Source organism: Muntiacus reevesi, chromosome 15, assembly GCF_963930625.1.
Source record: "Muntiacus reevesi chromosome 15, mMunRee1.1, whole genome shotgun sequence".
NCBI classification, from domain to species: domain Eukaryota; kingdom Metazoa; phylum Chordata; class Mammalia; order Artiodactyla; family Cervidae; genus Muntiacus; species Muntiacus reevesi.
This window is the reverse complement of record NC_089263.1, coordinates 29,309,549-29,333,225: the sequence shown is the minus strand read 5'-3', so window position 1 is coordinate 29,333,225 and position 23,677 is coordinate 29,309,549. Positions and strand designations below refer to the sequence as shown.

Here is a 23,677-nt window from a genome sequence, read left to right as displayed (position 1 = left end):
GATGAATTAGAGATAAAGCCAGATTTTAGAAAATGTATTACTCTTCAAATACAATGTGCTTCTCATTATTCCACATTAACAATGGTTTTATAAAGAAGATTAGAAAATTACTAAAATGTCCAAAAATGAAGATATTTATGAAATGTTGCTTTTACATAAAATACCTACTTCAGCCATCTCTTCCTCTTCCTCCTCTTCTGAAGTCACCTCTTCTGTTGTCCCATTCTGAAAAGAAAAAAAGTTTGCCAGGACTACACAGAACAAGTTAGCACACAGCATATCAGAAGTCTTTACGGACAAGCTGATTGTCACTGCAATTCCACTAACAGCTTATTAAAGCTGAAACATTTACTCTTAAATTCTGCTTTGACAAACATTTATCAGCTTTTTAAGAAAAATTTTGAAAAATTCAACTTAACAGATGCCTTAGAAATTAACAAAGCCAATTAGTCAAATATAAAGCAAACAGAAAAAAGTTTTAAACATATTCTAATTACTATTTTAAATATTCTAATTTAAAATAAGAAAACATTTTATACATATCACTATGCCTATAAGGCCAATGGCTGATTTTTGGCTTAAAATACCCCAAACCAAGGGTTCCTTAAAATATCTACCTTTGAAGGTTTGAAAAACCTGAATCTTTCCATAAATTCTACAGTTTACATTTTAAAAGGTTAAATGCGTTATAAAGGCATAGACACTGCACAAAACTAAAAGTTATAAAGTAATCACCATTTCACTAAAGAGCTATTTTTCTCTTTTATAACATGCTATTTACCACAGAATATTTCTGGATAAGCTACAACTTAACCCTCATTCACAATGAGTCAGATAGGGTTTTAAGAAGAGCTTTTATTTCTAGTTTAATCAGAGTTCATAAAGACAAGCTTCCTGGACCCAGAGCACAGTTCTCCAGGACACAGAGTTCTCTAGGACTTTAAAAACTTGGTATTTTTTTCCCCCAGAAATTCTTACTCTATTTGTCCAACTACAGCTGGTAAGGATCACGCTCATATAGGAGGTCAACCTCTTGCTGGCCTCTTAGTGTCAGTGTCAGAATCAGAGGAAAAAAACAATTTTGTAATGTAACTCAATGCAGCAGCAAACTCTCCTAACAGATTTCTCTCTTCCTCTTACTCAGGAACTACAAAGGCCACCTGCCAAGCACGTCCCATTCACACGCCACAGGCAGAGCACAGGTTTGAAAAACTAGAGGCCACAGCAGAGAAAAGTGACAACTGCTAGGACACTCATAACAACTCATACCTCATCTATAAATGAGGAGGTAATTGGGCATCATCAGACATTTGAAGAAACTAGCAATCTGAAAGAAAGGCACCAAGTTAAACAAGCAGAAGTGACCTGAAGCATGATCGATGAAAGCAATAAAACAATTTAAAATCTAAATTGGAGGGACTTGCCTGGTGGTCCAGCAGTTAAAGAACCACCTTCCAGCGCAGGGGATATGGGTTTGACCCCTGGTCGGGAACTAAGATTCCATGTGCCGCAGGGCAACCAAACCTGTGTGCCACACTACTGAGCCCTTACATCCTTGGGGCCCACACACCATGACTAGAAGACAGTCCATGAACTATGACAAAGATCCAGCGTGTCGCAACTTAAGACCAAAAATTAAACAAATACTTTAAAAAATCTAACTGGAATCTTTAGCAGTATTGAGAAGATACTGCATCCACAAAACCTAAAAATGTTACTATGTAAAAGAACAAGAGAGCTCTGGGAAATCAAAAATATCTCCCCTCAAAGGGAAAACAAAAAAAAGCAACTTAGTAGAAGGGCCAGAGAGCACAATGGACCTGAATGAACAAAATATTTATGATTAAAGAAGACAACCAAACTGTGACATTCCCCTAAAATGTGGAGAAAAAGGAGATGGGGGGTGGGGTGGAAAGAAGGTGATTAAGATAAGAGAAGAGTAAAGGGAAAAGAGACCGGAATACAGAGATCCAATATTCATTCAGAAAATGAGAGAAAGAAAGAGACAAATGTTACCAACCTAAAGAAGGATGTCAAAATATCAGGTAGCTCTGAATGCCCCAAAGTAATGTTGAAAAGTAAAACCCCATGCTCTACAGTTAAAGAAAAAATAAAAAACATATCAACTTCCAGAGAGAAAAAGTATAAAGAACTAAGAATCAGACAGATTTCAGACTTTTCATCTATAACAAAATATACCAGAAGAAAAAAGTATAAAGAACTTGGAAAAGACTCAGCTATGAATTTAGAATTCCCTGAGTTCCATCAGGATGCGAGCCATACCTGTGTTTATTCAGCACCAGATCCTCAGCACTTATACAGAGTCCTTTACACAAAGTCAAATAAATATATTAAATAAATAATAAAAACAGACACCGAGTATTCAAGGAACACTCCTCATATCCACCCTCAGAAATCCTTTCTAGAAAAAAGAATACATTATTCAGAGATATATTTCAGAGAGGGGCAACCACAGAGTACAAGAAACAGCAATAATCAAAGACATCACGGGTTAAGTCTAAGCAATTGCTGCTAATGCAGTTGAAAGTTTACAGGCCATATTCTGATCACAGTGAAAAACTAAAAACCCCAAAGTTGCCTGAGAATCTTTAAAATTTTTTTCTAAATAATTTTTGAATTTAAGAAGAAATTGACCTTCATATGCCCCTGTAATTCAATTCCTAAATACATGCCCAGAGACAAAAAGGATCATGGTAGCACTGTTCCTAATAGCAAACTGGAATCAAACCGAAAGTCAGTAAACAGTCAAATGGATAAGTATGTATGGTACATTTAAACAATGGAATAAATACAGCAGTAATAAAGAACTATAACTACACACCATATAAATGAAAACACTCACAATGCTGAGCCAAAGACGGACATGAAAGAATACACAGATAGTATAACTCTTAATATGAAGCTCAAAAAGAGGCAACACTAAACCATATTGTTCAGGGATGGATATATGAGCAATAAAACTAGAGAAAAGAAAGGGGAGGATTACATATAGGAGAATGTTACTCTGGAAAGAGCCTGAAGAAGATTTCTGCAGTGCAAGCAACGTTCTATTTCTTTACCTGAGTGGTGGCTAGGCAATAGTTGCCAGGTATTCACTATAACTAGCTATTATACTAAACTTAAGTTTATATACTTTCAATACATATTATTTAAAACTTTTTCTTGTAAAATATAAGAAGAGTAATACGAACAAGAGATGGACTCAAACTACTTAAGAAATACAATGTTTAGAAAATAAGTAAATTTTAAGATCTATGCAATAACATCAAACAATGTAGAAGAAACCAAATAAATACCCTTACATGTTTCATTATAAAACTTAAATCACATTGATCCAGTAAACTAAGAGAGAAAAAGGAGAAATGATTAGGACTAGAGTAAAAATTAAAAACACTTAACAAATAAAACTAAGGGTCAATTCTTTCAAAAGACCATTATAATAAAAGAGACCAGCCTCAAGATAAACAAAACTTTAGAAAATTTGTGTAACTCTATGGCTGATTCACATCAATGTATGACAAAACCCACTGAAAAATAAAAAAAATAAAAAAAAAAAAGATTATAATCACAGATGATGATGCAAAAAGTGAATACTTTGCATATCTTTCCAACAGCTTCAAACGTGCAGATGAATTTATCAATTTTTTAGAATCTAAAATCACTAACACTGACTGAAGAAATGGAAAATCTAAGTAGAATACTACAAAGAAAAGAAAAATAGATCAGCTCAGATGTTTGTTTAAATCAAGGTTTCTCAACCTTGGAACTATTGATATTTTTGAACCAAATGACTGTTTGTTGTGGGGAACTGTCCTGACATTGCAGGATGTTTAGTAACATCCGCTATACCCACAAAAAGTCAACAGAACACTCCTCCACCCCTGCCAGTGTGACAACACAAAGTTTCTCCAAATCCTTCCACGTGTCCCATGGGAGGCAAAACCACCCCCAGGTGAAAATTAACCTCAACTGTTCTAGATCGTAGAAAAAAATACACAAAGCTTCTTAAGTCATGAGACTGCTTATACTCTGATACCAAAATTAAACAAGAGGAGCCTAAAAGGAAAGAGACTACATTAGACTCTACTTAAAGTAGAAAAACCCCAATATAAAGTATTCATTATCTGTTGCGTTCTACCCCCAACTCCCAACCTATGTAGGTACTGAATGCTTATTATGGGAATGCAAGGAAGATTCAAAGTTAGGAAACTTATTCATATAATTTGTAAGTTATATCCCTATATGGAATTATTAATATATGAAAATCAAGGTAGGTCTATATGTATTGTGTCCATGATACACTGTTAAGTGACGCACCAAAGTTGAACATAGAATATACTTTTCTCCCAACTCTTTCCTGAAGCTCCACTAGAACTATGATGAAGACATACCATGAAGGTTAAACACTGTACATACACACAATGTAACAACAACAAAAAAAGAGGGCTACCAGCAGAAAAGACAACTCATGCTAGAAGATGACAGTGAACTGAAGAACAGTAATTTAAGTGGAGCAAACAAGTCAAGCCACAGGTTAGGGGATAATCAGCAGGCTAATCTGTCCCACAGCACCCTGGAGAGGCTCTAGAGCAGACACCAGGTACACTTGACAGCAGGAGTGATGGATAGGATTGAAAACACAGATTAACCAAAAGCCAATTACAGAACAGATTGTCCAGCCACCAAAACACACTGCTCTCCTTAAGCAGAACTCTGGCAAACATATCTATCTCAATCAGGAAATAAGGTTTCATGTCCAGAGAAACCAAACAGTTCCAGCCATCATTTATGATTATACCAGGAAACAGGGAGTGGAGGATAAGGGATGAAAGTCAGCTTAAATTCCTCCAAAAAGCTGTATCAGTTGGCAAGTCTTGGCCACAAAGAACTCCTTATCAGTCTTTTAGTACCTCTTTCAAATATGAATGGAAAAAAAAAAAGGAAAAATATGAAAAAGCAACAGAATAAAGAGATATATGAGGAAAATCTTCAAAAAGAAAAAAAAACAAGATAAATTAGGGAAAAAATTATTAAACTTATTAAAGAGAAATAGAGATGCTTGAGGGAGAATATCAAAGTAACTCCTTAAAGACACTTATGATTACATCAACAGAACAAAAATAGAATGCTACGAATAAGGAATAATCAAGAGAACAAGCTTTTAGAACTTATGGTTCATTCATCTTTGGAGAGGACCCACAATGAGCCACACCTCCCAGCATCATCCCTTATATGGACCCCTCCCACTGTCAATTTGGGCTGGCCCTGTGACTTGCCTTAACCAGTAAACATGGTAGAAATGACACTGTGCCAATTTCAGATCTAAACTTTAAAAAAAGCCTGACAGTTTCCACTTTTGTGCTCTTAAAAGCCAAAAATAAGAATTCTGACTACCTTCCTAAAGGAAGAGAAGCCACGATGAGAGACCTGGAATGAAGAGATGCCATGTGGTAAGTGAAGAGATGCCATGTGGTAAGAAGGGCCATGTGAGGAAACAGCAGGCATCAGACATGTAAATGAAGAAGCCATGTTGGATGTTCCAGTGCGGTCACATGTCCAAATAACTAGGAGTCCCAGCCACTATCTGACTGCACAGTGAAGTCAGCAGAAAAACTGTCCAGCTAAGCCTAACCAACCCACACAATCCCAAGATATAAAACAAAGTGTTGCTTAAGCCATTAAGTTCTGGGGTAACTGGCTAAGCAGTAATAAATAACCAAAATAAAACTTATAACGTTATGATTGTTCAAATAAAATTTTCAAAAATTGAAAGGTAAATGTTTCAGAATTTGAAATTAAGACAGAGACAGAATATAGTGATAATAAGAGATACAAAGATTCAAGCAAGGAAGTCTAAAATCCTACTGGTAATAAAAATAAAATGAATAAATATAAATAAATAAATAAAATCCTACTGGTAGGTATTCCAAAGTGAACAAAGAAAAGAATGGAAAGGAGAAAAGTGCCACAGACAAAAAATATAAGAACATCTACCCAAAAAGAAAGATTCAAGAGTCCAAATTTGACAAGGTCCATCCAAACTAAGTGCTCAAAAACAATGGAAAGCCAAACAAACCAGGACTCAGTAAACCACTGTGATATTTCAGAACACCAAGGGAAGGACAAAGTCCTAAAAGCTTCCTGAAAGTCACACAGAGATGACTAAGACTAAGAACGGCATACCACTAATGACTAGACAACAGCTCAGCCTGAAATTCGGAGCTAAAATTTTTTTCAACCAAGAATTACACATTCAACCAAACTATCAATCAAGTAAAGAATGTAATAGCAGTTAACATTTATTGGGCATTTATTATGTACCAGGCACTGCCCTAAAAGATTTACATGTAACAACCTACTTAATCTTTACATGTCCCCCCAAATATATGTATTACTAGTATTTCTCTCATTTTGCAAATGGGAAACTGATGCACATATTGCTAGGTAACTAGCCTAAGCTAATTAGGTAATATAACTAATGAGCAGTAATCAAGATTCAAACCTATGGTGGTCTGGCCACTTTTTTTTTTATTTTTAAGAAGTTAAGAACTCAGAAATGTACCACCTCTTCATGTTTTCTTAAGATTTTACTTGACTAAAATCATTTTACTCCAGGGAAATGAAAAGAGGTAAGCCAAGAAAGAAACATGAAATCTGAAAACAATGTATCTACTACTGCAATAGAGGAGACAAGAAAAATTTCAAGATGACCGCTTAATAGCCAGCCCAGAAAACAACCTGCTGAGACTGGTACAGAAGAGACCAAAGGCTGAAGAGACAGACAGGAGATCTCACAGAAGAGACAGGACATAATTTTTTTAAACCAAGAATTATTACTAAGGAAGACACTGCAGAGCAAAAAGTTGTACAAAGGAACTATAACAGAAAACTACACTACAAAGTCCTAATGATAAGTGGTGATTATTCATATGACTAAATATAAAGATGTTTTAGGAAGGGGAGGTGGATAGGTAAGTGGGTGGTATAAGAGTTAAATCTTTATTATAGTACAAGTCACGAAATTATACCTAAATAGGTAAATCCAGAAATCCAGAGAAGTTAGAGGTGGTGGTGAGCAAGTGGGTACTTCTGCTGCATGGAGGAGATAATATCTGAGTTAGGCCTTTAGAAGCACAAAAGGGCAGAGAGATGGCATTCTCAGGTGAAGATAAATAAATAAACAAAAGCAAACAATCGCAGAAGCAAGGAACAGTTATGGCAACCAGAAATATTAACAACAAAAAGGCGGTGATGGGGACAAGGGCAATTGTTTGCCTGTCATAGTAAATATAACCAGCAGCTCCCAAGAATGAAAAGGCTATTTTTAGTATCTAAAACAAAACAATTCAACAAGAAAACAAAAACTAACTTCCAAATAAGTTGTATAATAATGAGAAATTGTCCTAATTTTATTTGTGCATAAGACAATGCATTTTAGCTCTTGAACACTTGAGAATTTTTACTTTACCTGACCCGTGGGCAGTGGTTGATCTAGCATCTCAACATCCAGGTGCTTAGGAAGGTTATATAATCTGCAGAGTTCACATATCAACCACTTCAATTGCTGACGAAGCTACAAAACACATTTCAGTAAATAAGCATTATGTTAAAGAGCCCTTAGAAGACATGAATAATGCTACAACTATTGTAACTAATCCAGTAGGAAATGGAAAAAAAAGTTTATTTTGCTCAGTTACAGCCTACAGATAAAATAACAATCTTAAGAAATATTTTAGGGGCTGCCTAGCAGAATGACATGAAAAAAATGGCAGAGGAAGAGAAGCTTCAAACACTGCCTAATTTTCAGTTAACTTCTTTTCTTAGTAACTTACAAGAGTACATTAATACATTAACGATAGGCTACAGAAAACAGGAGCAGTGTTGTTGCACATGGATTATAAAATTATATATTTCACAGCCACTCATTTGAAAGCACAGAGGCAAATGTGGTCTAGTAGACAGAGTCTTGGAACCTAGGCAACCTTGGATACAGTACCTAATGCCCAGAGCCTGAGTCTCCTCATCTGGAAAATAAGGAAATGAAAACCTTCTCATAAGAGTAAAGATTAAATGAAATCTTCTGCGAAAACACTTGACACTCATAGGCTCTTAAGTGTTTGTCAAAAAAAAAAAAAAAAGGCCTCACTAGGAAAACTGCAAAGAATAACTCCTTTCCACTTTTTAAATTCAGATTTTTAGAGCATATTTACTTTAAGTAAGCAAGGTAAATTATATGCACAAATACATTTTTCTTTGTTTAAAAAATATACATTGTTTTCAATGTATAAGTTTAGCATTATGATTTCAGAAGAATGGTCACCATCAGTAGACCTGACTGGAAGCGAGGAAGGCAACTTACTTCAATTGGTCAGAACAGTTTCCTAGATGTTGCCAACCAGGAAAAAAGATGAATAAAAAGAAGCAGATTTATGAAGGACTAAGGGAAAAAGAAACAGAATTAGCATGGGCTAAACAAAGCAAAGAACAAGTCTTTCCCAAGTGGACAACGGAGCAAATGAAAATGAGGAAAGCTGAGCAGTAAATTAGTAGCAAAAGTATCCTCAAGCTTAAAAAATACCAAAGCCCCACTGTGAGTTTGTTCTCCATCTGATAAGCTCTGCTCTGTGCTCAGTACATAATAAAGAGGCGGCTGGGTGAGCTGGACAGACCTGGACACTCCACCCCCTGGTACAGAAGAGCTCCACGAGCACTGGGGGGAGAGGGCGGCAGGGTGGTAGAGGTGACCAGGAGTAAGAAACAGGGCAGTACACCTCCCAGGAACCCCAACTTCATGCTTCCCAAAAAGGTGTTAAGGGGTCAGAAGGAGTAAACTAAGACCATGGGGGAAGAATTTAAGAAATATTTAGAAGCGAGATGAACAAGTCTTAGAAATTTACTAGATAGTTTGGGGTTAAGGAGGCAGGGGTCAGGAAACACAGGTATAAAAAAGAACTCTAAGATAGTTCCCACATTCAGGCATGGGTAACAAATTTCATTATTTCATTTTGCCCCATTCACAATCACAGAAATTTTTGAGGGGAAACGTGATGGGGGTGGTGGAGTACTAAGATGTAGATGAATTTAAATTTTAGATGTAATCATTTTGAACAGCCATGGCACATCTGAGTGAGATTCCCTGGATTTATGTGATATACAGACAAATAATGGGTGTCAGACTCAGGAGACAAAATTTTATCTAGAGATACAAATTTAGGAATCATTGGAATATAGGCCACAATTTAAGTACTGGGGGTAGAAGAGATTTCTCAGAGAAAGCACAGAAAGAGAACAAAGAGATGGACCAAGGAATAAGAGCTCAGAGAAGACCAAGCAAGGTAGTAAGAGACAGAAACAGAAGTGCGTGATTTGATGAAAGTCCTCAGAGGTCAGAGAGAGGACTTGTCTTTTATACTGACCACTTATCACGAAGCCTGGCATAGAAGCCAGTCGAGTTTTTAAAAAACACTTTTCTGTGTCCTGTGTCCTAATAGTTTCCTGTATCCACCCAGGTTAAAAAAAGGTATGTATAAACCAGTGTACATAGAGATATATATATTTACTTATATATTTTTTACAACACTGTATACGTGCTTCCCTGGTGGCTCAGTCAGTAAAGAATCTGCTTCCAATGCAGGAGACTGCCTGCAGCACAGGAGATCTGGGTTCAATCCCTGGGTCTGGAAGATCCCCTGAAGTAAATGGCAACCCACTCCAGTATTCTAGCTTGGGAAATCCCAGGGACAGAGGAGCCTGGTAGACTACAGTGCATGGGGTCATAAGAGGCAGACATGACTGTCACTGAACCACCATATAAAAGGGGCCAGATTATAGAAAATATGCTTTGCCTTGTTTTTTTACTTTAGTACATCTTGGAACATTGCATGTGCTCTTGTGGAAAGACTGGCTGCATTCTTAACAACAACATGATGTTCTATCATAAAACTACACAGCAATTTTTTTTTAACCAGTTCTTTATTGGTGGACAGTAAAGCATATGTGTTTGTTGAAAGAAGGGCTGTTTCAAAAGGAAAGAGTCAACAGTATCAAAATGCTGCAGAAACTTTAGGACTAAAGTAGTCCTGGATTTGGCAACTAGGGGTAAAAATTTTAGTACAACAAAGGGGGCAACATCCATATTATAATGAATTAAATAAATGTGAGAAAAGATATCTTATTTGATCAAGAAACTAGATTATAAAATAACTGTCAGAAAGCACAAGAAAGAGTAGGGGATGAGTTTGTTTTTTTCTTTTATGTAAATACTCGTTCATAAATTGGACCAAATTTTATATCCTATGTCATTTTACTTTAGGAGCATTTTTTGATGAAATATTTTAGACATCAAAAAATAAGCCCACTCATTTCTACTATTATAAAACTTACAACTTTAGATCTTTAAAGGCAATCTCCTAAAGGGAAGCATTGGTAAGGGGGCTATGTCTATTGCTCATTACTTGTCCTGTTGCCCCTCCCTTTGCTGGAGATGTGAACACATGTCTATCTAGCTTTTAATTTTTTCCTCTAATCTTCATGGCTTTGTTATTACTCTTGTAATACTCACACTGAAGTTCCTCTGATTTTAATTTTAAGAATAGATGTTTAAACCACCTCTTATTGTGACAAAAAAATCTGAGGTAAGTCTTTAACTTCCTCAAATGGTCAGTTCTTCCAATACTATTCATAAAATAATCTATCCTTTACTTATTGAGTATTTTGGTTCAATTTAACTGATTCTAAATTCTCAATTGCATGATTATGTTTCTGAATTTCTAACTGCCTTTACCTGTCCAGCTTAGTGCTAGTACTTGATATTTTATTTAGTATCTGGTCAGATAATTATTATTATTTATTATTTACTCTTCAGTATATGTGCTGCCGAAGCAAGCGATTATTTATCATTTACTCTTCAAAACAAACTTTAGAGTCATTTTGTCAAGTTCCAAAAATAAATCTGTTGGGATTTTTACTGGAACTGCATTCAGTTTATAAACGCACATGAAGTTACAGATAACTGACACATTTATAATATGGGAGTCCACACATCTAAGAACACAGCTGTCAAGTCTTTAATTCCACTCAGCAAATGTTTATAGTTTTCTTGATACAAAACTTGCACATCTAAGCTTATTCCTAGGTATCTAATTTTTCTTTAATTGTGGCTATCAATAAAATACCTGTCCACTGTATTTTCTGATTGTAGCTGATATTTAGGAAAACTTGATTTTTATATAACAGAACTTTTAATCAATCATCTTAAAAATTGCTTTTTCAACTGACTCCTTTGGATTTAAGGTAAAAAATCACGCCACCTGCAAATGACTGATATTCTTCTACAAGAACTCTGATATCGTGGAAAAATGCAAATGATATAACTTTAATAATTTAAACATATATTTAAGAGTATATGTATTTTACAAGCAAAAGAAAAATACTGATTAAAAAAAAATTGCCATCATGTTAACAATGTTTATATCAGGTAAAGAAAAATTAGGGTGATTTCTATTTTCCTTTTATTGTTTTTAATTTAACTAGTTCTTTCACAAGGGTCACTTAATAGTTTATAATCAAAGAAATCTATTTCTTTATATATTAAAAAATAAAATTAAAAAATAAAATTTTTTATTTATATTCATTTGGTTTTTACTGCAGAGTTATATAGACTCCTGACAGAAACATCAATTGGGGTCATTCTATCATTATTTCCCCCTCACTTCTACCTCATTCTTTTTCCCTTTTTCTATTTCCTACCTTGGATAGTGGACCCAATAAAAAATGCTTACTTAATTTAATGATTAGGATTCATGGGAAAGAGACAACCTAATTTCTGAGCTAAACTAAGACTATAGTTACGGGGAATAAAAATGAGAAACCAAGTACTAAACAGAATTTGAAGGACAAAAAAAAACCTTAGAGGAGCTAAAGACTAGGTTATCAAATAGTCATTAATGAAGCTTTTGTATCATATTACCTCTTAACACTCGAATTCTGTTATGTTCATGAGAAAAAAAAAGGTAATGTGGTTTATTTTCTCACCGAATTGTTGTTTTTAGTGTCTTCGAGACGTTCCAGAACTGAAGTCAGATTTGGATCATCAGAGTCCACAAACCATATTGGTGAAGAAGATGGATAAGATTCCTGTTATGGAGACACTGATGTTAAACACATTTACATAAAGGCTACCCTGGATATGCAATCAAACCCCACTACTAAATGGCAAGATGATCACAAATTTAAGTAAAACATATCACAGAAAGAAAAGTAACACATTAAAATCCATGTCTAAAAAAATAAATAAATAAAATCCATGTCTTTAAATTCATTAAAAATCCATGTTTTTAATTTTTTAAACAAAAATTATTAAGCACTATAGTTTAATCTTGCCTGCTTCATGTTATATGATTTATAAGCCTTAAAAAAAGGACTTGCAGTCTGATTTAAAATAAAGAGAAGAGAATATACTGCAAAAGTTGTTCCATCAAAAGCAGAAAAAAATGTTAAGAAAGAACCAAAGATGATGGGTTTCCTTCCTTTATAAAGAAAGGTCTATCATGGCATGGATTTGCCAGCTTTAACATTTTTTAAGGGCTTTAAAATCTAGAATCATAATAAATCCTTCAAGAAACAGAACAAAAGTAAAAGCAAAAACAAAAATTTCCAACCTTGAAGTAGTCTATAGAGTTAAACCATACTACTTCTTGCCTTTCAGTATAATAAAGCTACATTTCTAGGCTTTATCTATATGAGATGTAACTCAATTTTTTAAACAAAGTAAAGGAATACATATCTTGGCACATGTTTTTAAATCCTTACAAATACTAAAACTAATTTTTTAAATCCACTCACTGTATGCCTTATCTTCTCAGTAGTGTAATTACAGAAGTTACTTTGAGATTTTTTTCTCCATTAGAAAACTGGCCCCTAAAAGCAATCCCATTTAATTTTCACCTTTTTCCTAATTAATTTCCCTTCCTTTCTTAGATTGCAAACAAGAATGTAGTTTCTAAAGAACAGATTTCTTAAATGAGGTTAAGATTACTTCTTAAATATAGCAAGTGTTAGAAAGTCAGAACAAACAGCAACACAGCTATCTTAGGGCCACTTTCAGTGTTCACTTGCCATGGGAGCTGGACTCCGAGACAGGCATTCTCCTTGTACAGAGACTGTCTGTGGGCTCCCACTCATCGATGTCAGTTGTGTTCTTGAACACTGTAATAAGCTGCCTCTAAAATGGCCCCAATAATCCTAACCTCCTGGTATTCACCCCCTTGTATAGTTCCCTCCCCTAGACCTGACTCACTTGTAACAAGCAGAATAAAGTAATAGATGTCACCTCTGAAATTAGGTTACAAAAAGATGGGAAGTTCTGTCTTGCTTACCCTCCCCTGCCCTTTCATTTGTTCCCCTGATGGAAAACAGTTCCCTACGGAGAGGTCCAAACCCACTGGGCAAGGGATTGAAGAGGCCTCTGACCAAGTGCCAACTAGAATCTGAGGCCCTCAGACCAACAGCATTTGAGGAGATGAATCCTACCAACAAGTGCATGAATGAACCTGGATGTGGAGAGGACTGTCCTGTCCTGCCTTGAGATGACTACAGCCTCAGCCAACACCTTGAATGCCTGGTCAGGGACTCTGAGCCAAGGAACCCAGGTAAGTCACACACAGATTTCTGACCCGTAATCAAAATGAGATAATGAGAGATAGCGAGATAATGTCTGTTTTAAGCTGCTAAACTAGTTACAGAGCAATAAATAAGTCAAACACCATAAAACTCCAATATTTTCTTACATCACACAAATTGAATACTACCAAGAAATGCGATTACTATCTATACACTTTTTTAAAGCACAATTACATGTTGATTTTTTAAAGTTAACGAATTAAGCATTACACATTTCCACCTACTAACATTTACTCTGTTCATTTGTACTGCTTTGTTACGTATCAAGGAAAGCCATTATTATTAGTATTAGCTGCAGTTAGGATCTAGTCACAGAAACATGGCAATTTTACATAGTTTTAAAGAAGCACTGCTTTGAGAAGTAGAATCTCAATTATAATACAGTTGGGAGTCACAGAATCTGAATATTTTTAAAGCATTTTACCAAATGTTCTTTAAAGAAAAAAAACTGAAGTAGAACATCATTATATCCATTCAGCAATGGTTTATTTCTGTATCCTCATCCCTCAAACTCTTACTGTGTTCCAAACCTCTTTAAGGCTAAAACGTAGATGGTCTTCAAAATTAACCCCATTTTTAGTGAGAATTACTTTCTGAAAATTACATTTTCTTCAAAGTCTTCAGCCTAGTCTGGAGAATACACTATCTAGACCATTTTGTTTTAGATTTGTATTTTCTTTAGTCTTAAAAAAAGAAAAAGAAAAAAACTACATTTTGAGCTTCATTGCATTGATTAAAGTTCTGCATAAGCGAAAGAAAATATATCAATTGGTGCTCTGGGCTAAAACCCCTCAAAACTATATTATGAAAATTACAAAAAAAAAAAAAAAAAAAGGAAAGAAAAGAAATGCTGAGATCAGTTACTACCTATGCCAAATTTTTCTAATCCTAGACAAAAGAAGACAGAATATATAGTAGGTCTAAGCAACTATGTTAACAGTTCTCTAAGTGGGGCCCTTGGACTCCAAGGTCCAAACTACTTCTACAGGAATACTAAGATGTTAATTGCCTTTTGCCCATTTAACATTCTTACCAATGGTGCCAAAACAATGGTGGGTACCTTAGCACAGATAAAGGCAGTGACACCAAACTATACTTGAAGCACTGGTATTCACCACTATGCATTAAAGGTGTTTCAAAGAAGAAAAAGGCATTTCACTTACAAATGTCTGTGATGAGGCAGTTATTTTACTAAATCTCAATCCTTATGCCTTTTTAATATTGCAAGTGATGAAATGGGCACACATGAGCACTCCTACAGAATACATGAGAGCACACCTGTGTGTTTGAATTGTGAGCTGAACTAACCACTTTCACAGGACACCGTTTTCACTTGAAAGAATGACTGACAAACAATGGTTATTCCAACTTGGGTTTCTGATAGATATATTTTCAAAAAAAGAATGAAGAGAACCTGTCATTTCAAGGAAAACCCAAGGCAGTATTTATTGCCAGTAATAAAATTCAAGCTTTTAAGCAAAAATTAGAAGTTTGCAAAGCCTGTTTCCACCATGTGAGCCTGACAGCTTCCCAAGAGTATTTTGATGAGGGTGACGGTGATATTAATGGATATAATGTTATGTTATATAATGAAATGTATTAACATTTATAAGATTCCAGCGAACTAATATTTTCCAAATAATAACGCACAACGTCATATTATGCAAGGGTGAAAGATCCAGTCAAAATCCAAGAAAAACTAAGTTTGGGTACAGTATCCGAAAAGAATGCCTAGAGCTATCTAAAATGGCTATTAAAATATTTCTTTTTCCAATCAAGTATCTGTGTGAGGCTGGTTTTTCTTATTATTTCAACCACAACAACATACCATCATAGACTGAATGCAGAAGCAAGTGACAGACCAGATATCAAAGAGTTTAATCCCCAAAAAATGTAAAATTGTGCCACTAGTCTCATTAAAACTGCTGCCTGTCCCCATCCGCCAACCTTTTCTCCCCTCACTTTCAGAATTTCTTCCTTGGAAGGAACATCCTTTTATCATTCTTCCACTGAGGATACTTTTCCTATCTCCTTTTCATCTTCCTACCTTCCTCTCTTGACCCAAAACCTGATCACTGGTCTCTACCAGCCTATCCTATTCCCGATTAGCTGTCAGATGAGCTAACCTAGGCAAATCTGGGTCTTCTCTGGGACTAGAGCCCACTTTCTCAGAGATCTAGCATCACAAGGTCAATGCTGGCCAACAGGGGTAGTCAGCATTTATCTTGCTAAATGGACAGGGTTAAAAGAAACCAAACTGTTTTCTAGAGAGCCACAGATATTTACACTTTTACCTTGACTATGAGAATGCCCATTTCACTTGACACTTGTTAACATTATTGCCAATCTGATAAATAAAAGTTGTTACCTGAAAGGGAAAAAAACAGTTCCTACACAATATAATGTGTTACAACATCTCCAAAAACCAATTCATCAATAAGAAAGGAAAGTTACCACTACTAGGAAATTTTCAAAGGATATTACCTATATACATGAGGATTTAGCTCAATCTAGTAATGTTTAAGGCATTATTCAAAACAGAAAAAAAAAAAAAAAAAAGCCAGAAACCACTGATAGTAGGGACATGATTGACTCAATGCTCAAGTCATATAATAAGACAGCACACAATAATTGAAGACATTGTAGAGTAATGGTTACTACAAAGGTCTACAATATTATTGAGTAAAAAAAAAAAATCAGATTATAAAATAAACTGATTTTTTTAAGAGAGAGGGAATCTACATAAACATAAAAGAAAAAATATGACCAGTTGACAATACATATACCAAAATTTGGATAGTGGTGTGTTCTGAGTGGTAGAATTACAGGCGATTTTTTTTCTAGTTTTGCTTATCTGGTTTCTAGATTTCTTAATTAAATAAAAATGTCTTGTCTTCCACATTATAAAATATCCACTACCATCACCTCTGGAAACTGAACCTTCGGCACAAATTCTACATCATGGTCAAGGCTTATTCAGTGTCATGTTTAAAAGACAATCCACATACTTTGAAAGGCATCTAAAATTATTACCGAAACTTAGAAACCTAAGCATTAATGCTTTCAACCTCTTATACTTCAAGCTTTTAAACTTTTACAAGATTAATAACTAAGCTTTCTATCTTGAAAAGATAGTTTCCTTACTATTTCTCTTCAAAATGACTCATGATATACAATTTTTAAACAATGGATGGTGCTGAAAAACCCCAATATAAATTCAAGCAACTTTCCCTACATTAAATGTTTAAATGCTTCTAACACAGCTCTTTCTCACCACAATTATGAAAATTTTAGACAATTATCTAAGCATCTAATTATTCAGGGGCCCTGTTTTTCCTCAATTTTATTAATACTATTGGTTTTATAGTAATTTTAAGGCTTGAAGGATGAAGCTGTCTGTGACCACCAACCTAAAAGTTACCATAATTGGACAAATTACAAAGAAGTTCACCACCACTGCCACCATAAAATGCTGTGTTGTTGTCCTAATCTAAGACAACATAACTCAAGGTTAATCAAACTGACCTCTTTGCTTCTCATTGTTTAAGGAGCTTGCCTTGTTCAGAAATAACTTTATCTATTTTCCACATAAATCCACTACAAGACCAATGTGCAGCTCTGTATCAAGCACCTGCCAGCAAAACTGCCTGCCAGAATGCCCAGTTTCTGGTATTTTTCCAAATGATATGAAATCCTTGGAGATGGCTGTGTCTTAACTTTTTGAAAATTGACGCACATACTTCTTTTTGAAGGTTCAGAGGTCTAACAACTGTAACACTTCTGAAGAACAGTTATAGGACACATTATTTTCACACACTGCTGTTCAATAAATGTGGGGTGGAGAATGAAATAAACTGACAGAATTACCATATAAAATCCTAAATGACCTGACAACATAAAAAAAGCTACCCTCTCCCCCCAAAAAGAAAAACAGATTGCTCCCTGATAATCATTTTACAAGTAAACAATGTACAACTAAGTATCTAACATGACTGGAACCCACAGAAGCAGAGTAAATACACTAATATTTGGTGAAAGAAAACTGCATACACACTCCCATGATCTGAAAAATGTTAACTGTTTGAGGAACAAATTACAGCTAATTAAAACTTCACTCTAAATGAATTGAAGCAGAGAAATCAAAAGTGCTGAAAAAGACTGAAACCACTGAACCTGCAGAAACCACTGGTTTCCTTGGTTCCAAGTCTGCTTTGTCTTTCAAAATAATCTTTTAGAAGAGAACACAGAACACTATTACAATGGCCTTGGAAAAAGGGACCTCTGCTTTACCACTCTGATTCTCCAATAATGCTTTATTTGGCAGGGACTATTTAAATTCAATTCCTAGCCCCTCAACTAGCTGACATTTATCTAACACTATCCTCTTCCAGGTCTAAGGAAGTTTAACAAAGAAAAAAAAAAAAAATCAAATTACTAAAGGATACACCATTCACAAAATGGAAACATAAATCTCCTCTTCATATATCTGTTCCTTTCAAGGAAGGTCATAAAAATGGGGATAAGGGAGACTAGATACCAACTAGGAATTTGACTCTATATTATAAACTGGTCAAATGAATGGAAACAATGCTTCCTCTGGAGTGAAAGTACCACTTAAGCACTTAACATGACAGTTCTGATACTTCCAAAAGATTCTCCAGGAGTTCAAACTAGAAAAGCAATCTGTCCCAGGAGAATAGACCAAAGAAAAGGTCTTGGGCTTTTCAGTCAAGTTTTGTTATTTCCCTTGTATAACACTGTCAGGGCTACTTTTTTTTATCGGTGTAAAGACAAGAAACATCAAAAATTAAATTAACAGCACTGGTTCATCTTCCATGAAAAGCTATTAAAAAGTATTTTCAAACCAGTGTTATTCAGCCACTAATGACATCATCACTTTTATATTTATAGAGATTATTATCACTCTTATTCTCCTAAATATGTTCTCATGTGAGTCAAAAAGTATTATCTATTTCATAGAAAAATACAGTAAAAGTAGTAGCTTGCTTGAGGTCCTAAAGACTAAGACTAAAATTTTTTTTTCCATCTCCTAAACTCAGAGCTCTAACATTTTTAATTTATTATCTTGCTGTTGGGGTGGGGAAAAGAGTACCCTTTATGGTGAATAGAAATTTAATTAAACAAAAAAATGTTCCACCACAAATAAACTGGCAAATAGCCACTCCTACAGAAAGAGTAATGATTTATGCTACACAAATAATAAAGCACTATGAGGTTTTACTTGTTTACCAGCTAATTTACTTCCTGGGGGGCATTTCTCACTTTAAAACAGTGATTCTCTACCAAGAGTTCCCAGATGCCAAGAAGTCCATAAAAGGAGTAATGGAGCTGCCAAGTTATGCTAAATATTCCAAAAGAACTAAAACAAAGTCCTATACTGGCTCCCAATAAGGCTGCACAGGTTAGGAAAATGAGCTACTTTGCCTTTAGGTGTGATCATAACAACTGGATGTTAGCTCTGACTGGCGATTAAATCCATTTACTGAAAATGGAAAAAATAACTTTTTAAGTCGCCATAACAAACTTTCTTATCATGAGTTCACAGAAAACAAGTAAAAAAATGACTCCTTGAAGTTGAATTTAGCCCTTTTCCCCCTTCGTAACTAAGATTAGGACAAATTTATGAAACAGAAAAGAAATTTAGTTCCACTCCCTTGGCCTAAAGAGTAAAAAACATCTACACTTTCTTTTGTCTGTTTTTTTACTTCTTAAACCACTTTCATATGAAGTCAAATTGAACATTTCCTATCAAACCCTAAGTGGCCTTTCAAATATTTATGCACTACCCAAGACACTTTCTTGATGTTTTCTCTGCCCTTTTGACCAGTTCTTGGCAGTTAACTTATTAAGTAGTTAAGATTTTTGTTCAAAGAGAATGTAGCTAAAATGGTGGCCATATCGCCAACAACACAAATATTTACTGAGCATTTACTGAGTGGAGGATGAAAAAGTATAATCACTGAATAGTCTCCCCTGTCACCATGAAAAAGACTTTCAAAAAAACCCACCACTGTACCATAACAGAAGATAAGAAAACATAACCAAAGCAGCAGTTAAGGACTAGAGGAAGCAGGAAGGGAAATTGATACACTGTATGATTCGAGAGACTTGGGGATGGTCAGACATGTCAAGACAGAATGAGTTGGGGAGAGGGGCACATTCCACATGGGGAAAACGGCTGACGCAGAAGCCTGGAAGAAAAAGGGGGGCACCATATCTTTAGAGGATTACTCAAATTGACATGCATGTGTGTAAGAAACAACTAATGAGGTATCATTCACTCAAACATTATAGAAAGTGCCTAAGGATGCTTCTTGGTAAGCACGGAGAAGGCAGGGCCTGGCAAGAACTCAATAAATATTTGAGAGTAAGAAGAAAAGTTGTTTTTTTTTTTAAATAGGTCAAACAGTACATTTTTATTTTTAAGAGTTAAAACTTCTTAGATAATAGCAAATCAAACACAGTAGACAAGTCCTGGCATTTGAAATCCAACCCCATTCTTTCCTTGCTCCTTCCCCTCTAAGAAAATGGCATCAACAAGAGCAAACTGTATTGATTTTATCTAAACACTAAGCCATGCCTAAACTTTAGTCTTTATCTTTTAGAGATACACACCGAAATATTTACAGATGAAGTGCTATGTCTGGAATCTGCTCCAAAATAATCCAAGGTGGGGCAGAGATGAAATAAGATTGGCCAAAAGTTTATCACTGTTGAGGCTGGATACACGGAAGTTCTCCATGCTACTGAACTTTGTGAATATGTTTGATGTTTCTCCATCATAATGTTATTAACACAGTATCTACCATGATAATTATCTTCTGATAACGTGTCCTAATTCACTGACACCTCAATTTGAGTAGTTTGTATTAATGGTACCATTATCCTAGTCCCCACCAAATCCTCCTTTGGCCAGGCATCTCTAACTCACTTCTTGCTCCACTCCCTAATCCAGGTCATCATTCAGCATCTTTGTGTGCAGCTGACTCCATCAGACTCCAATATGGTTCTCAATAGGACACTGCTGGCACTTGAAGTGGGATAATTCTGTCTGGCAGACTGCCTAAGTATTACACTTGGCATCCCTGTACCCCTGCCACTTAAATGCCAGCTCAGCACAGGAACACCACCATCCCACTCCCACCAGAATAACCAAAACCACATACATTTTCTAATGCCACCCACTACAGAGAACCACTCCTAGTCCTGGATGGTAAATACATCTTCCCATTTACCTGAGCTTGCGCCTCCCCAGGAGCCTACAAGTTCAGTTTGTCATTTAAACCAGCCCTACTTTTTCCTGGCCATACTTCAACTTGTGCCAGAATAATCATCATCAGATCAGCCAGTCTCTTTATTAGCACCTACTTTGTGCTCACTACTACTTCCTGTTTTCCATTCTTGAAAAATGTTCTCCTTCACCCTGGGCTTCTCAAGTCTCATTATAACGTCTCTATTCCTAAGTCAACCACATTTTCAAAGCTGTGGTGTCTTTTTCCGGATGGAGTTTCCTCAGCCTGAAATGCTCTTTGGCTCCCTTCCAAAATTCGACTCACCTGTGAAAACCCAACTCCACAAATCCGCCTCTCCTCAAGGCCCTTTCTGAAGCGCCCCCTGCCCCCAACCAAAGTCAAAGTTAATTGCTCTCTTTGGCTTTCACGAGCATACCACAGAACTTTATCAGAGTGTGTTGTGTAAAACTCTTCCCTCCAGAAGCCTGAGTTCTGAAAGCAGGGACTGCTCTACCCATTTTTGCGAAACCAGCGCTTAGAAGAGAACACCTCAGTACAGATCTTTATTGTACTTTTTTTTTTTAATATACACCTGCTCCCCGGTATTCTGAAAACTATTTTAATATTATCATAACCTCAAGGCCTTTGCAGACTCAGGAGCACCAGGTACGCCGTAGGATTTAACTACCTACTAACTTAACCAAAGGGAGTTTAACGACGCTAGAGCCAGCTTTAACCGTATTTAGTAAATACCAGAGGAACATGAAACCACCACCTTGACTCCTGTTATAATAAGCGGCACATCCCGCAGTTTGGACCGATACCGTAAGTCAATTTCACAATGAACATCCTCTTCATACATTTTTATGAGGAAACTTACTTAACATTTTTTTTTTTTTTTACGAGTTTGTCACGAGCTTTCCGACGAAGCAAATGCGAGAGCTTTAAAGGATCTTTCCGACTTTGTGACATAAAAACGATCTTTCTGGGCAGTAGATTTGGGCACGGATCTCCTTTCCCTGCTCCCGATTTACCACAGGAGGGGGCTACACAAACATCCCCCCAGAACACCTGCCGCATCCAATGTCCAACGCGCCTTCGGAACGCGTTAGCGCGGAGCCAGGCCAGCGGGAAGGGGATCATTCAAACAGCGCCAGAGGCTGCATTCTAAACTTTTCCCCCACAAACGCGTCAGTTTTCAATGTTAGTTTCTCCATAAACCCAAACTTAAAAAATAACTGGGGGAATAGACGGAACCAGGGAAACCTGACTGGAGAAGGACGCGTTCAAACTTGAGGGCCTTTCGCCTGCCCCGCAGGGGCTCAAACAACAGCCGACCCGCGGGCCGCGGCCCCCGGGGGCAGGCCCCTGGCTGTGGACGGCCATGGCGACCCGGCGAGGACTCGGCCGGCCGCGATCGCCCACCTCGAGCTGCGGCGACCGGGGCCGAGAGGGGCCAGCAGCCCCAAACCCAGCCCCGCCGGGAAAGCCGGAGAAACGCGCCGTCCGCCTCCTCCCACCCCAGCCGCGCGCAGTCCCGGTGGGGCCCCAGCCGGGCCCCTCACCGGGGAAAGGGGCGGACCCACCCCGCCCCGCCCAGGGGTCCGAGGGGCCTCTCCGGGGCAGCCTCCCCTTTGTCCGAGCACTCGGGGCGCCCCTTTCCTCCCCGGCCCGGCCCTGAGGGGCTGCGGCCGGGCGCCTCACCGTGATGTTGCAGTGGAGTGTGAGCGGCGGCGGCGGGGAGTGCGGGCTGCCCGGCGGCGCCGGTGGCGGCACCAGGAACTGGCAGTGCAGTTCGTCCAGCTTCCAGCTGACGATGCGGAATCGCTCGTGGTTCTTGTCGAAGATGGACGCCAGGAACTTCAGCTCGGCCTTGAGCCCTGATACGGACATCTTCCCCTCATCTCCGGCGGGAGGGGTGCGGAAGGGGAGCCGGGCCCGGAGCCGCCGTCACGGCCGCGACCGCCCCGCGGGGCCGGCCCGGGCCGCGCTCTCGCGGCTCCGCCTCTCCTCGCCGCCGCGGCCCGCGTCGGATCGGGGCTGGAAAATGGCGAGGGGCGCGGAGGCCTCAACGAGCGGCGGTGTGGCGGCCTGGGCGGCTGCTCCCTTTGTAACTGACTCCACCGGCAGGAGGCGGCGGCCCCGTGGCTTAAAAGGGCAACAGCGACACCACCCCCGCTACCGCCTGGGAAAGGGCTGCCCCCACCCCGCCCCCATCCCTCCACTCCTCTCCCCTCCCCTCCTCTCCTCTCCCCTCCCCTCCCCTCCCCTTCTCTCCCCTCCCCACCCCACCCCTCCCCCCTCCTCCCCTCCCCTCCCCTCCCCTCCCTGGCGCTCCTGCGCGCCCCCGTTCCGGCGCGTGCGCGCGGCTGGGGCGCGCGCCCTCCTGGCCGCCCCCTCCTCCCTGTGACCCAGTCCCCTTCCTCTCGGCCCATCTGCTCTGCTCGCGCCCGCGGACGCCGGGATTAGGCCAGCTGGCGCCCCAGCCCCTAATCACCAGAAGGAGCTGGAGACCCCCGCGCGCCCTGTCCCCCAGTCTGGGACTAGACACGTGCCCGGCCTATTGCGCCGGCCACGTCGGCGGGGCAGCGGCCACGCGCCGGTCCCTGGGGGCGGGGCTCCGCGAGACTCGGAGCGGGCCACCTACTCACCTGACCCGGCCCGGGGCCCTCCCAGATAGGAGGCTGCCGACAGCACTCTGGACCCAAATCGGCCCACTTAGC

At 38.3% G+C, this 23,677-nt stretch overlaps 1 protein-coding gene across 1 annotated transcript in view; it reads right to left on the bottom strand.

Moving 5' to 3' along the window:
* UBE2Q2 (ubiquitin conjugating enzyme E2 Q2) overlaps positions 1–23,112 on the bottom strand; it is a 59,247-nt gene extending 36,135 nt beyond the window's left edge. Inside the window, exons 1-4 of the mRNA XM_065906585.1 lie at positions 22,659–23,112; positions 12,055–12,156; positions 7,490–7,594; positions 169–225 (exon numbers count right to left, since the gene is read on the bottom strand). Coding sequence (XP_065762657.1) covers positions 169–225; positions 7,490–7,594; positions 12,055–12,156; positions 22,659–22,847 — 453 coding nt within the window. The 5' untranslated portion in view covers positions 22,848–23,112. The remainder of the gene's footprint in view (positions 1–168; positions 226–7,489; positions 7,595–12,054; positions 12,157–22,658) is intronic.
* Positions 23,113–23,677: the final 565 nt, after the last annotated feature.